This window comes from Tursiops truncatus, chromosome 12 (assembly GCF_011762595.2).
Source record: "Tursiops truncatus isolate mTurTru1 chromosome 12, mTurTru1.mat.Y, whole genome shotgun sequence".
In the NCBI taxonomy this organism is placed as follows: domain Eukaryota; kingdom Metazoa; phylum Chordata; class Mammalia; order Artiodactyla; family Delphinidae; genus Tursiops; species Tursiops truncatus.
Window position 1 is genome coordinate 40,048,028 of NC_047045.1, and position 16,584 is coordinate 40,064,611.

The 16,584-nt window shown below is 37.9% G+C and overlaps 1 protein-coding gene across 3 annotated transcripts in view; it reads right to left on the reverse strand.

Annotated features, from left to right (window-relative positions):
• Positions 1 to 418: 418 nt before the first annotated feature.
• The window catches only part of PPIL6 (peptidylprolyl isomerase like 6), a 34,245-nt gene continuing 18,079 nt past the window's right edge, over positions 419 to 16,584 (reverse strand). For 2 of the 3 annotated variants that reach the window (XM_019929555.3, XM_073789496.1), the window contains 3 exons: positions 15,032 to 15,088; positions 5,895 to 6,030; positions 419 to 617 (listed from right to left, as the gene is read on the reverse strand). In XM_019929555.3, the coding sequence (XP_019785114.1) occupies positions 506 to 617; positions 5,895 to 6,030; positions 15,032 to 15,088 (305 nt within the window). In that variant the 3' untranslated portion in view covers positions 419 to 505. Of the gene's footprint in view, positions 618 to 5,883; positions 6,031 to 15,031; positions 15,089 to 16,584 lie in introns of all 3 variants that reach the window. The other variant, XM_019929556.3, reaches the window with a different exon arrangement.

The following is a 16,584-nucleotide window of genomic DNA, read 5'->3' on the forward strand; positions in this document are numbered from 1 at the left end:
AATGTTTTAGGATTCAAAGGCCATTAGGTACTGCTGCTAAATTAAGAATGGTTTTGACTACAAGTAACAATAATTGACCAACAAACAGGGATCTATTTGTCTCAGATAGCAAGAAATCTAGACATAGGGAGTTGCTGGTATTGGTCCCGCAGCTCAAGAATTGGGGCTGACACCTCTGTTGTTCTCTTGGCCTTTCCTTCATGGCTCCAGCCTCTCTGCATTCAAGACTGGATAGAGGGGAAGGGGCAGGACCACTGGCATTCTGCTGCTGTCTCACTGGCCAGAACAGTATCCCATGGCTACTCCTAGCTGCAAAGGAGGCTAGAAAATTGTGTATTTTGCTTTAGGCAAGAAAGGAAAATGGGGAGGGATTGGGTGTTGGGAGAGCTAACCTACAGCATCCGCCACAGCTTTCAAATCAAATTTTAACAAACACTTTAATTAAATGTAGAAACAGCTGATCAGATATACAATAATAAATCGTCAGAAAATACTGATATGAAGGTTAGGCATAAAACTCTCCACTGTCAATAATTACACATTGTTGTATTGGTCTTTCGTTCTCTGTTGGAACCAATTCTAGTTGATGAAGAACATCTGTTCCTTCAATCAATTGCCTATATAGGAGAAAAAAATGGAAAATTCAGTCAGTCATAAATTTTCACATTTAGCTTCCATTCCTAAATTGAGTCCTATCTAGCTTAGCTAAGGCTGTTTCCTACAAATTAAATTAACATCAGTCATAAATATCTTAAATAGCTCTAGATATGTCCACTTCGCCATGCTCCTCCACACCTGCTCCGGGACCCTTCCAGTCTGTTATCCTCACTGCCATCAGAGCGATCTTTTCAAAATGCTAATGTGGTCTCACCTCCCCCACTTAAAACACTTCAATAATTTCCCATCATCCTTATGATAAAGACCAAAGGCCTCTCCCATGGCCGGCCTCCCCACTCCCCTTGAGGGTGCCTTGCAGCATGCTCCCTTGCTCTGTCGGTTCCAGCCAGACTGGCTCTCAGCACTTCAGCCACCGCCCCATGTGCCCTTCCTGCCACAGCTGTCTCCTTTGCTCTTGCCTCCCTCTGTCCCCTGGCCTGGTCACCTCCTGGCCTTCCTTCAGATCTTAGCCATCACTACCTTGGGGGATGTTTCCCAGACACCGCCCCCCTCCCCGCCCCGCTTATGTCAAGTTCCCCCTCTCCCTTATAGGAGTGATCAGGGATAAATTTGACATTTATTTCTATGCTTCTTGGATTAATTTCTGATTCTCCCCTGAGGGCAGAGACCTTTCCCATAACCTCACCACCAACATCTAAATAGTCATAAAGTCTTTTTGAATCTAATTTCCAAATATCTGTTGAATTTTTCCATTTATCCCCTGCTCATCTGTACTGCCAGTGCCTTAGACTAGGACTTCCAGCCAATTAATTCCTCACTTCTGCTAAAAAGAGATTTTTTTCAGAACAAGAACCTGGTCATGTTGCTCCCAATTTAAATGCTTTTGCTTAGTGCTCAGTACCTAGCACAGAGTGGGCACCTCATTGCCATCCACTGAATACATGAATAAAAGACAGCCCAGAGCCATGCTAGTTTGGGTCTCTGTACATGTTCGCTGGCCACAAGCCAGAACTCCCTGAGTGGAACTAGACTTCTGATGGTTCTCTCAACTAAAAAAAGGCAGCAGAGGCCAGAGAGATAGCTCTAAACATAGGACTGTGCCCTCTGCCAGTGTTTGGGTTGAAGCAGTGGTTAAGGGGAAGGTGCAATTTCCATTTCGTGATCCTTTATGGGGACAGTGTCAGTGCTGACACTGACCATCTCTAGTCATTTCTTTTCTGGGGGGCTCTATTTTTGCCATCGCAATTAGAAAACATGACGCAGAGCAGGACACAATATACATTCTGAGGATGAAGAGCAGGGAATAAATGGACAGATTCACCTCTGTCCAAAGAGGCTGTGAAGGGCTTCCCTGGTGGTGCAGTGGTTGAGAGTCCGCCTGCCAATGCAGGGGACACGGGTTCGTGCCCCAGTCTGGGAAGATCCCACATGCGCGGAGCGGCTGGGCGCGTGAGCCATGGCCGCTGAGCCTGAGCGTCTGGAGCCTGTGCTCCACAACGGGAGAGGCCACAGCAGTGAGAGGCCCGCGTACCACAAAAAAAAAAAACAAAACAAAAAAAACCCCAAGAGGCTGTGAAGCCTATTCTCCATATTGGTTTCACAAATACAGAATGAGCACCTACTGTGTGCACCTTTCCACTGTGACAGGTGTTAGGGCACAAAGTAAGTGAGACTCAGTTCCTATTCCAAGTTGTTCACAGTGTGCCAAGAGGACAAAGAGGCAGTTTGATTTTGGTAGTTAGGGGGGGTATTTCTGACCTAAGCCTTGAACAGGAGTTTGGCAGACTGAAGGAAGGCAGAACGTAACAAGACAAGCAAAGGCCCAGAGGCTGTTCTGGGAGGGATGGTACTCTGGTCTGGCTGCAGCTCAGCTGCCATGTTCAAAGCTTCCAGATCTACATCTCTAGCCCTTGCCCAGCTTGAATACCTACTCCTGGTATTCAGGAGTTGCCATCTGCCTGTCATACAGGTATCTTCACTTGAAACATAACTTGTCCATCTTGAATTCATGATCTTCTCTCCCATATCCTCCTTCTTGTATTCTCTACTGCAGTGAATGGCACCAGCCATCCACTCAGTTCCAAAATCCTAGGAGTTCCTCCAGATCTTCACTGCCCAATATGGTAGCCAATAGCCACAGGTGGCTATTTAAATTAAATTAAATTAATTAAATGTAGTTCCTCAGTTGCACTGGCCACATTTCAAGTGCTAAGTGGCTTATGTGGCTCGCGGCTGTTATATTGGGCAGCACAGATCATAGTACATTTCCATCACTGCGGAAAGTTCTATTAGATACCATTGCTCTATACCTTTCCCATAACCTCACCACCAACATCTAAATAGTCATAAAGTCTTTTTGAATCTAATTTCCAAATATCTGTTGAATTTTTCCATTTATCCCCTGCTCATCTGTACTGCCAGTGCCTTAGACTAGGACTTCATTTATGGCCTACTATTACCATCGCTTCTTTTTTTTTTTTTAAACATCTTTATTGGAGTATAATTGCTTTACAATGGTGTGTTAGTTGCTGCTGTATAACAAAGTGAATCAGCTATACATAAACATATATCCCCATATCTCCTCCCTCTTGTGTCTCCCTCCCACCCTCCCTATCCCACCCCTCTAGGTGGTTACCATCGCTTCTTAACTGGCCTTTCTACCTTCATTTTCATCCTTTGCCAATTAATTCCTCACTTCTGCTAAAAAGAGATTTTTTTCAGAACAAGAACCTGGTCATGTTGCTCCCAACTTAAAATTCTCCATGGCTTCCCAGCCCCTTCAGGTGGGGGCCTGTGCTCAGCAGCATGGCACCCACAGCCCTTTGAGAGCCAGGACTTGGCTGTCTCATCTTCTCCAGCCTCTACTCTCTCCATTTCCCCCTGGGCTCTAAGCTCTAGCCAAACTAGATGACTGGTAGATAGGATACTCCTTAGGGCCTCTCTACAGAGGTCCTTCACTCTTTCTAAAATTTATTTTACTCACTTTGCTTTCCAGCCTTCTCTATCTGGCTAGCTTCTACATGACTTTCAGTACCCATTTCACCTTCTCATGAAGCTTCCCGTGACTCCTCCCCACTTTAGGGGTCCCTTATAATGAAATTAATTCCTCCCCAGCACTATCCCCAACGTATACCCCTTTGACCTATGTATGTGTGAATGGAGATCTTACAGGCTTGTATTTTGATATTCTTTCCCTGTGAAACCACAGGGCAGGGCCATTAACAAGACTGTGGGTTGATGCAATCTCCCCTAAAGGGCATTCCCAGTGTCATCCATCTGAAGACAAGGCAAGTTCATGTACCAGAAACTAGGGCTTGGAAGGAGGGTCTGTCTCAAATAGGAAAGGAAATTTCTGTATCTCTCTGGACCTTGGTAACCATGTCTGGGCTTCTGGAAGCTCAGATAAACCTGCGGGTGCTCTGTGATGATAGGGAAGAGAAAGCATCTTCCACTAGAGGCAGTTCTACAGCAGGGAAGGAGGGTAGTTATATTTTGAAGGAGTTAGTTATATTTTGTCAGATTATCTAGTTGCCTATCATGGTATTACTTTTCTGCTTCTCCCCTAGCGTTCTGTCAGGTCTTGTTTAAATATTTCAGCCCAGACTCAGCTGTTACTTGGAGGCTTAAGGGAAAAAAATTGAGATTATACTTAGGCTAGAGCAATAAAAGCAGTGCAGTGCCTCCCTGAGGCCAGTGTGTTGGTGATAACGAATTAGTGCGAGAGATTCCCCTAAAGATGAATCACATGGAAAAAGGCAATCGCCAAAAGGAGACCAAGCACTCCTCCTCTCCACTACCATCCTGTAGGATCTGCGTTGGCTTTTACTAAGGAGTTGGAGGGTACTTATTGCCTTGCCCTCTCTCCTGTATTCCCAGTGCACTCTTTACAGGGCTTGCATGTTCATGTCTCACTGTCACAGTTGTTGGGTTTTCCAACACACTATATAGGCTCCCCGAAGGGCGGAAGTTGTGCCCCATCACTCTTGCCCCAGGACTGAGCACCGGGACTAGCACTTGTTAGGTGCCTAATAGAATGCTGGTTGAATGAATGGGTCAGAAGGCCAGCAGCAGTGAAGGCTGAAAAAAGATGTGGGGCCAGAGGGTGGAGGACCTGGAATGCCGCTCTGAACTCTAGGCTGTATGCATCTGGGGGTGGAGGTGGTGAAGGAGTCACTAAATTTTTTAAAGTAGTCATGTTTGCATTTGAGAAAGGTACCTTTTGGAAGGATATAAAGGATCACCTAAGCATATGGTTGAGGGCAAGTTACTACCAGCAAGATGACGGGAAGATATTTAAAAGACCTAAGAAATTGTAAGAATTATTTGGATTTAAAAAATAATTGAAGAATGCATTTTCAAAATCAGAATATAGTTTATTAAGACCAGGGAAAATGCATTATTTTAGCTTATGTAGCTGTTAAAATCATCTCTTTAAAGAAATCTCCTTTGGATGAAAATATACTTTCTGCTTTTTTCAACCTGGAAATATCACCTGCATTACACTGAAGGAATAATTGTGCTTAAATTTTTGTTTAAATTGTGCTTAAAATTAACATTGGCCTGGAATTTTTTCTGAGGATGAAGAGTCAGTAATTATCCCTGTGGAGTAGCTAGAATAATCTAATATTCAGAAAAGTTCTGACACCTTATACATCAATTCAGGAAAGACAAAGTAAGCTTCAATTTATATTCATTTCAGTAATCAAACAGATATGAAACACGGGAGTGATGAAAAGTATAGTCACCATCCATATTAGGTCCACATGCCTATAAGCATCTTGCTAATAATATTCTAGTAATTATTACCTGAGATATTTCCATATTTTAAATCGCTCAGTAAAAATAAAGTTACTTGTAGCTTGGATGATTTTCTCTCTCTCTTCACAGTGTTCATGGACAATTACATAAATGGCTTCACCTCACTTTTGCATCTAAATATATCTACATTATTAAGAACTGTGGTGTTATTCGTAGTTAAAAGAATTGACAATATCCTTGAGGCTGAAGAGCCATAGAAGGATGGATGATGGATGGATGGATGGATGCACAGGACATTATAATGGCTGTGCCTAAATGGTTTCCATGCTTATTATAGATAGCAAGCTTCTTATGAAATACTTATTTCTGAACATGTTTGTCTACAGTATTTGTATTACTTTGGCTTTTAAATTCTATTTTTAGTTACCCGTAGACTATGTACAATACTTACCCACATCTTTTTGAACCACATTTTTACATATATGAATATTATATAGACGAACTTACAATGCACATACCCAAAAGCCACATATTTTCTATCTAGATAGGGAGTTGCTTGTAGTGTGATGTAGAATTGTGACCCATTGCTGTGATGGCCTTTGTTGACCATTCCAAGAACTCCCCTTTTATTATGAGGGATTGAGAAGTTTTCATCTAGAAAAGACAATATGCAATAGGTCACTAAAATATTTCTATTTTCTTGATTGATACTAATACATAAAGCACAAACAATGCTTGGTAACAAGGGTTCTCAATCATATTTAGCAATATATTCCAAATTGTAAATATTCTATTTGTTTCATATTACTTTCACTTAAGTGGGCTGTTAAAAAAGAGAAGCTGGAAAGTCTTAGACCTATTTGAGCATTTACCTTTAGTTTATCATTAATATAGCTAAAAACAAGTGTGCTAAGAAAATAGATAATGTAAAAGGAAGAACTTGAAATTAATAATACAAAAGGAAGCACATACCTTTTTTTAGGAATAAAAGTCAGCAAACATTCTTGTATTGTTTTGGCAGTAATATTTTATTCAAACTATCAATGTGATATTAAAAATGACTCCTTGCAAACAAACAAACAAACAAAAAAATGACTCCTTGGAGAAACCTTTCACAGACAGACCCTTCCCCTCACAGCATCTTCTGCAGACCTCTATTATAGTCTTTAAAACACTTTATGTAATTGTTTACAGGCTGTTTCATGCTTGTGAAGGCAGGGGCTTTATCTCATCATCGCTTTACCCCCGGGGCCCCCTAGCACATTACTTGGCACATGTGTGGCCTTAAATATTGATGATGAAAATAAGTTAATTTATGCTTATTTTTAGTAGTCTTTAAACGAATTTTAATTTCAAACCTTATATGGGTTGACCAAGATTTTGTGGAAAGTGATTTTTTTAGTGTAAGATTAATAAGTAAAAAAATTATATGGTGATTATTGGGCCACCATTTTCAGGAAGAACCATTTCCAGCATGAAATAAGATTTGCCTCCAAACTCAAAAACACAGAAGGAAGTAATAGAAGAGAAATTCAGTAAAAGTTTTCATTCAATAACTTTATCAAATTCTGGGAATAATTGAGAGATATGAATATTAACTGTCAAGATTTTCTTAAACTGCAATTGCTGACTATTCTTATTTTAAGTTTCAAACCTAAGACAACAAAGCAATTAAGCCATATCTATGGTGGTTACTTTTAGCTTCTTAAACTGCACACTGAATAAAGACCTCTGAAATCTTATGAAATGAAAATAAAGTATTTTTGTGCAAATATATCTTTATAATTACATTGATACTCCATATTCATTTCAGTGGAATAGAGAATAGCCCATTAATTTCATAGAAAATCACATGGCATAGAAATCTGCCCAAGCAGAGATTCAGAGAGTTTTAACAAAATGGTATTTGTCATTGCTCTTAGATATTATGATCAATTTTTCTTAAATTCTGAAAGTAACTGGAAAGAAAATTTATAGAGTTATAACATTTTTACCAAAAATTCTGTGATTATGGGAGAACTTTTAAAGCATTAAGGGTTTAACTTTGTTTGAAATAGAAATCAGAATTCACCTGCTGAAGAAAATCAGTTTCTGAATTTATTTAATATAAAACTCATTCTGATGTTTATAATAAAAGCAACTACTGCTTTCTCAAGTTTGGGGAAACTGCCTCTATTCTCTCTGGTAAGGGAATAAGCAGACAGTTTGGGACATTTCTATATAATTTTCTGAAGACAATAATGTCAAGTAGAAATTGGACTTGAATCCTGCAACATCAATTTTTTAAACCTACTGCCCTAATTTTACCAGCATATTTAAATAATAATAGCTATTCACTAATTACTTATTGTTATATAAAAGTAAATTGGGTATGCTACCTAGCATTCTTAAACTGCTTTAATGAAATATTTTATTTTTTATATTTTTAATTGAAGTATAGTTAACTTACAGTATTAGTTTCAGGTGTACAGCATAGTGATTCAGTATTTTTACAGATTATATTCCATTAAAAGTTATTACAAGATAATGGCTGTAATTCCTGTGCTATATAAGATATCCTTGTTGTTCTTCTGTTTTATACATAGGGGTATGTATCTCTTAATCTCATATCTCTACCTTGCCCTTCCCCCCTTCCCTCTCCCCTCTGATAACCACTAGTTTGTTTTCTATATCTGTGAGTCTGTCTCTGTTTTTTGTTATATACTCATTTGTATTATTTTTTAGATTCTACATATAAGTGATAACATACAGTATTTATCTTTCTTTGACTTATTTCACTAAGCATAATATTCTCTCAGTCCATTCACATTGCTACAAATGGCAGTATTTCATTCTTCTTTATGGCCGAGTAATATCCGATTGTGTATATATATATATATATATACATGTATATATATGTATGTATATATGTATGTATGTATATATGTATGTATGTGTGTGTGTGTATATATATATATATATATATATATATATATATATATATATACACCACATCTTCTTTATCCATTTATCTGTTGATGGACACTTGGGGTGCTTCCATAGCTTGGCTACTGTAAGTAGTGCTGCTTTGAACATTGGGGTGCATGTATCTTTTCAAATTAGTGTTCTTGTGTTTTCTGGATGTATACCAGGAGTGGAATTGCTGGATCATATTTTAGTTCTATTTTTAGTTTTTTGAGGAACCTCCATACTGTTTTCCATAGTGGCTACACCAACTGCATTCCCACCAGTAGTGTACAAGGTTCTTTTTCTCCACATCCTCTCCAACATTTGATATTTGTAGACTTTTTGATGATGGCCATTCTGACTGGTGTGAAGTGATACCTCAGTGTAGTTTTGATTTGCATTTCTCTAATAATTAGTGATGTTGAGCATCTTTTCACCTGCCTCTTGGCCATCTGTATGTCTTCTTTGGAAAAATGTCTATTCCGGTCTTCTACCCATTTGATAGGGTTGTTTTCTTTTCTTTTTTTCATATGGAGTTGTATGAGCTGTTTACATGTTTTGGAGATATTAACCCCCATCGGTCATATCATTTGCAAATATCTTATCCCATTCAGTAGGTTGTCTCTTTATTTTGCAGATGTCTTCCTTAGCTGTGCAAAAGCTTTTAAGTTTAATTAGGCTATTTGTTTATTTTTGCTTTAATTTCTTTTGCCTTAAGAAACAAAGATGCAAAGCAATCTACAGATTTAATGCACTCCTTATCAAAACACCCATGACATTTTTCACAGAACTAGAACAAATAATCCTAAAATTCATATGGAACCACAAAATACCCCAAATTGCCAAAGCAACCTTGGAAAAAAAAGAACAAAGCTGGAGGTACCACCCTCCCAGACTTCAAAATATACTACAAAACCACAGTAATCAAAACAGCATGGCACTGGCACAAAGATGGACACATAGATCAATGGATCAGAATAAAGAGCCCAGAAATAAATCCATGCACCCATGGTCAATTAATCTATGACAAAGGAGTCAAGAATATACAATGGAGAGGAGAAGAGGAGACAGTCTCCTCAATAAGCTGGGAAAACTGGACAGCTACATGTAAAACAATGAGATTAGAACATGCCCTCACACTATATACAAAAATAAACTCAAAATAGATTAAAGACCTAAATGTAAAACCTGAAACCATAAAACTCCTAGATGAGAACATAGGCAGAACACTCTTTGACATTGAAATATTTATTTTAAAACATGTTGATTGTGTACATGACATTAGGAATAAATAGCCAAGTGTTTATCAGTACTTGAATGGATAGATTATTTGGGTATATTCATAATATTAAACAGTAGTGAAAATGAGAGAATTCCAGCTATTAACGACATGGATGAATCTCATAGGCAGTGATGAACGAAAGAAACAAGACACAAAGAATGCCTGCCATATGAGTCCATTTATATAAAGTCCAAAAATAGTCAATAACTCTGTTATTTAGGGATCCATACACAAGTGTTTAACAAGAAAAACAAGGAGAAAGTCAGGTTAGTGGTTACCTCTAATAGGGAGATGGAGTTATTATTGAGGATGGACAAATGGGGTGCTTCTGGCATGCTGGCAGTTTTTTTTTCTTGACAAAGATGGTAATGTGGGGGGTTGCTTTATAATTTTTAAGTTTTTTTAAAATATATTTTTAAAAATATTTTTATTTATGTATTTACTTGGCTGCGCCTGGTCTCAGTTGCAGCATGTGAACTCTTAGTTGCAGCATGTGGGATCTAGTTCCCTGACCAGGGATCGAACCCAGGCCCCTTGCATTGGGAGTGCGGAGTCTTAGCCACTGGACCACCAGGGAAGTCCCAATAATTATTTTTAAATTGTACATATGCAGTTTCTCTATATAAGATAAATCTCACAATTAAAAACAATGAATAGCCCTTAAATGGCTACCCAGACCACATTATCTTCAGTTCTTATTTCTACTAAAAAATACTTTTGCATAACTTAGTTGCATTATTGAATATTGACAGTGCATCAGGCTCTGCTTTTTATTAATGTTTACTTTCATTTAAAGACAAGGAGGGACTTCCCTGGTGGTACAGTGGTTAAGAATCCGCCTGCCAATTCAGGGGACACCATTTCGAGCCCTGGTCCAGAAAGATCCCACATGCCACGGAGCAGCTAAGCCCGTGGGCCATAACTACTGAGCCTGGACTGTGGAGCCCGTGAGCCACAGCTACTGAAGCCCATGCTCCTAGAGCCTGTGTTCCGCCTGTTCGCGCCTGTACTTTATCTGTTTAAATGTCTGTCTGTACAAAAACACTAAAATCCTGGAGTGTGGAAACTGGGTCACATTATCTTTGTTTTCTAAGGTCCTAGTACCATGTCAGCACCTAACTAAGAGTTTAAAGTTCTATGAATAAATAAATGAGTGGTGTCACTTGAATGATTTCATTTGATAAAGCTGTCTCCACATGACTTTAGAAGGAAAACCAGCTTTTACTTTTCCCTTTTCCTTTGGCCATTGATTATTTTTTAAACCTTTTCATTGTATTAAAGTATAGACACAAAAAGCCATGGAACACTATAGTTAGAATTATTGTTAAAGTTATTATAAGGCAAATACCCTTTTAATCACCATTCAGACCAAGAAAAAGAACTTTGCCAGCCTTCCCTCCACAGGTTCTACCTCTATCCCTTTCTTTTTTTACACTTTATCTGTTAATGAACCTAAGCTATTTCACCTCTAGAATTTCTCCCAGGCCAGAGTTTGCCGATTGCACACACGGTGCAGTTCAACAGGTTTCTCTGTTCCCTGTCCTGTGGGTTCTGTGCTAATACTTGTGTTGAAGATGCAGATTGTTTCACCTTGATTGATATATTAGGGAGGGAATGACTTGAGCATGATGAATCTCACCCCTGCTTTAATGCACTTCCCTCTAGGAGAACCACCAGGCGAATGTAGGAGACTGCCTCTGCTGAACTGAGCTAGCTACCCAGGAACACACACACCTCAGACGTGACCAGCCACATCCGTCACCACGTATGAGCTGCATCCACCCACATCTGGAGTTACAGCTTCCCTCTGGCTGCAGATAATGCTCCTTCAGCCACCTCAAGATCACTCACAAGCTGCAGCTCTTCCCATGCCACCTCCACAGATGTCAAGGAGTTTTCAGGGTAAAGTGCCTTATTTATTATGGTTCTGATGTATTTCTTGACCACATAATATATATAAAACTGTGTTACTGTTTTTATTAGGTTATTAACTTATTTATTAATGTGTCACCGAGGAAGTTTTTTTACCTCAGTTTTGCCATAAGTCCTGTGGTTTTCATTTCATGATTTTACATAGCACAGATTTTTAAGAACACATTATAGCAGAACTGATTGCATTTCTCGCAAATTGGAAGCTAGGTCCAACAGCTTCATCAGACTCTTGTTCTATCCCTTTGGTAGTGTGTCCTCTCAACAGAAGGCTCATACTGTCTGATTGTCTCTGTGTTTGTGAAGTTAGCAGACGCTGATGCAGCCAATGCCTACATCCATTATTTCCCTGGAGGCAGCGAAATGGTGACATTCTAATTTTATTTTTCCTTTTCATTATTAATTGGTATACTTTTATAACACGATGTCTCCCCTTATCTACAGTTTGGTGTAGTTCCTATAGGAAAGGCAAGATAAATGCTTGATTCTTTACCTATATTTATCAGTTTTCAAGATAATGAATTCATTTCCTATCATTCCCCCAGAGGTGAGCAAGTAGGTTTTATTTTATAATATCATTATGAACTCATGGATTTAAAACATTTATTGGGTTTCAATCAACTGTAATTACTATTCAAATTATTTCATCTTTGGCCAGTGAGAGACTCTTCAAATTGGCTCCTGAGCCCTTTGCCATGACCCCAGTAAATCTTTAATAGCACTCCTGGCTGTCTGATGCCATGATAGCATGACTGAGGTTCCAGGCTCATTTCAAAATTTCCTGTCTCAGAACTGGAATCTGCCATTTGTCGCAGAGGCCCTGGTTTCTTTAATCAAGAAATGACATTTCAAAACAACAATCTAAATTCCAGGAGTCTCTGTCATTACTCGGCTGGTCATTGTTTGCAGATGAATTCCATGGGCAGAACTATAGATACAGGTATAGATTAGATATAGATATAGATACAGATACAGATATGATACTTCTTGAGTTTAAAGTGATATTTCTAATTCAAATTCAGGACTATGGAATATTTTACTTATTAACCTCTGTCGTATTTCATCTGTATCTCCTTTCTTCCACATTGAAGATTCCAGTTCTCAAGGACACAGGAAATGATGAAATTAGAAATTCCCGTAATTACTTACTTGTTTTTTCCTACATTATATATATAACAATCTCAAAATAATATTAATAATACCATCACCAGTAAAATTTACTGAAAATAGTTTAAAATTTTGCATATATTCTCCCCATTTCTTTCATTTAAAATAAATTGTTAGACTAAGCATATAGTCATTGTATACCATACTCTCACCCTTTTAATCCTCATTAAATTTTAGTTTTATAAGTAACTATATGATTAATGCTCACCACCAGTTCTTCTTTCAGGGTCCCTCTTGTAATTTGGCTGAATGAAACTCATGCTACAGTCACTGATTCCTCAGGAAGGACTCATGACAACACTATTCCCTAAAGTTTTACATGTTGATAACTCTGTGTGCCCTTTATAATTCAAATTCAGTTTGACTGGATATAAAGTCCCCAGTTCACTTTTCATTTCCTTGAGCATCCTAAATATATTACTGTATTTTCTTCTGGCATAAGAGTATGATGATAATGTACTTTTCTTCCCCTTATAAATCACTTGCTGTGACTCACTACCTGCCCAAAGAATTTTCTTCTTTTTCTTTAATATCTAATAACGTTAGTAAAATATGTCTGGTGTTGGTTGTTCTGGTTCAGTATTGTCCGGTACCTGTGTGTTCTTTCAGTAAGTAGTTTCAAGTTTTTAAGCAGATATTTTTACTTGAGGTATAAACATGCAGTAAAATGCATATGTCTTAGATGTTCACTTTGATGCATTTTGACAGTTGGGTATAGTTGTGTAATCACCACCCAAAACAAAATATAGAATATCAAATCCTTTTTTATTTCAGGAAAGTTTTCTTTAATTATAATTCTTAGTGTTTGTTGCGTTCCCTTCCATTGGTTTAATTCCTTAGGAATACTTATCATCTGTATGCTGGATCTTCTCTTTCTATCTTTAGTATTTATCACTTTCTTGTAAATCGTTTTTAGCTTTCTTCATCTCTTTTTGGTTTAAAAAAAATTTCCTTCTTCTACCTTCTACTTCTCTTATTTTTTTATTTTTGGGCTATGCCACATAGCATATAGGATCTTAGTTCCTTAACCGAGGATTGAACCCATGCCCCCAGCATTGGAAGGGCAGAGTCTTAACCACTGGACTGCCTATTTGGTCTTGTGTTCCTCCTAATTTGTTCATTTCTGAAATTTTCTTTTATTGTTCTTTTCTCTAGTTCTGTAACCTCATGTCTAAAGCTTCCTCATTTTGATTTATGAGTTCTTTCCTGTCTTATATCATTGTCTTCATGTCTTTTAGCTCGTTTTGAAATTGTTACAGTTTTGCTCTGTTCTGTGAGCCTTCTTTCTAGGGTACTTTCATTATCTGTAGCGATGTTACTGTGCTCTTTTTTTTTTTTTTCTTAAATAATCATGAAAATTTCTGCTGCTTTTTAATGCAACTTTAGTTTTATGTAAAATTAGTATTCCTCAATGTTTAGAAGTAGGTGTGGCTTTAGAAGCAAGGTAGTTTTCCTAACTTCACAAAGTTCCCTCTTCTTCTATTTTCATGTGTTATTCAGCTGTGTGGCAACTTGCTTTCTGAGATTTCCTGACTCTGTTGCCTTTCCCTCTTTATCACTGTTGTCCCGATACCTGCATAATTTTTATTCCATTCCCAGCACTTCTTCCTTCCTGAAAGAGAGGCCTTTCAGATCGGTTTTGAGAGTTTGCAGAGGTTAGACTGCTCCAGCCTCCTCAAGCCTTATGAGGGGCTCCATGCACTCAACTGCTACTGCCTATTGTGGAGTTCTATATTCTCAGCTCTGTCAGATGCCCTGCTTTCTCTCACATACATGCTGATACCATGCAGATTTTGTGGCTGTTGGTAGTTTGTCCTTACCTGTTTATATTTGGAATTCATGTAGATACCTTGTCACCTAGTTTTGTTGTGTTATCCATGGGTCTTTAGTTTTCCTATCTAATTTTTTTGGTCTGTATTTATGTTGGGATTTCAAAAAATTAAAGAACTATGCCACCACCACTATCATCTTTCCAGAATCCCCAACAGCAGTCTTAGTAGGATGATTATCAAGGTACCAATTCTAAGTGTGAGCATGGCAAAGTACAAGGCTTAAAAATATAAATTCCCTTCTACCCCTACAATCCTAATTCTAGAAACTTATCCTAAAGAAATAACATAATTAAGCAAGTGAAAAATTTTATGTACAAAGCTGTACTGAACTGGACTGGGATGCCTTCCCACCTACCCTATTTTAAATTCCCACTTTTAGTATGTGTACTTGTAGTATATTACCCCAAACACTATCTAATTTGGGGTTGTGAAATCATCCAGTCCTGTTAAATTTGAATAATCAATTAAAATGTGACTGACAAAATTTAAAGATACATACCTTCAAATGTTGGTCCATAAATTGACTCTCCACCATCTCCTTTTCCAGCAACTATATCTGAGAAACAGCAATAAATAAACATTAACATTCTGAGACTAAAAAAGAAAATATAGTAATGGCAGGGAAAGAATGCTTTATGATTCCACTTATAACAATAACTAGAGTAAGTTACCTAATTGTTTAATATCTATACCATGAAAATATTTCTATAATGATTTCACTTGTATTTTGTAAGTAGCTTTACATTTATGATCCCATTTTTTTCCCTCATAACTCTGAAATAAGTTAAATTTAATGCAAAACCTTTGAAATGATGAAGTATTAAATTATAATTGTGGTCACGATTTAAAGAGTGTGTGTTCATATAAATTCTGCTTATTTCACAAGTTATTCCATGATACATCTTGCTTTTCAGAAAAATGGAAAGATTAAGCTGAGAGGATGAAATAGGAACAGTAAGGTCTTTTTAACGCAAGAATAAAAATAGATACTCTAAAAAGAATTAATGTTCAAATTTTTATTCCTTGCCCTATGGTGATATAACTCATGTATCTGGTATTTTAGAAAAGAAGTTCCTTCGTAATATAATGAGGTTTTTAAAAAATGATATTTATAGGACTTGTTTCACGTGATATGCATTATATGCATATTTTGGCTTAGGCAATGATCCTACTATAAAAATCCTCCATGCACAAGTTATTTTATCAATTCACAGCTACCAGGGAAGCAAAGCTAGCTTTAATGAAACTAGAGGTCTCTGAGGTCTGTGTTTTCCCCATCTCACCCTTTACTTCCTTCAGCTCTGTAGACCACCCTCCTTGAATAGTGCGCAATAAATAACTGTTGAAGGACTGTGCCATTTAAACTCAATATGAGTACTTTATAATAAAAGAGTCTGTGCTATTTTAAAGAAATCTGATGCAAGCATGGGGAGAGAATTTATGCAGGACAGGGGCCTATAGCATTTAAATTATACTATTCATAAAGCTGGTTCAGAAGTTAACTGATAAACCTTAAGTCTCCAACTACTCTGCCTGATACTTCTGCCCCCACCCTCCCACTCACCCCCAGCCTATGGCTATTCTCAGGAGCCTGCTGCAGTAGCCCCAGGCTAAATCCAGATGTGTGGAACTTGAATGTCCTCTAGCACCAGTTCCTTCAGCTCAGGCAAATCTGCCCAGGTGATTCCCCTCCCTTGCCAACTTATGTAAATACCAGTGACACTCCCTTGCCCTCTGTCTCTAACACCTGCCATTACTCTTGCCCTTTGCTTTAGATCTCCCAGGTGAATATTTTATATTGACACCATTTCAGTCAGTATTTAATATTTTTTGTGTCCATAACCCACCCCCTTGAATTCAGCTTTGGATATCTAATATTTCTATACTTCTGGCAACAAATTCAGCAATGCAGAATAGTGGTTAAAAGTAAACTTCAAAGTCAGATGATTTTGATTTCAATCTTGATGTTGGTTACCTTTTCCAAAACTGTTTCCTCATCAATATAGACAGGGATAATGGGAAGTGCCTCCCAAGTAGTTCTGAGGGTTAAAG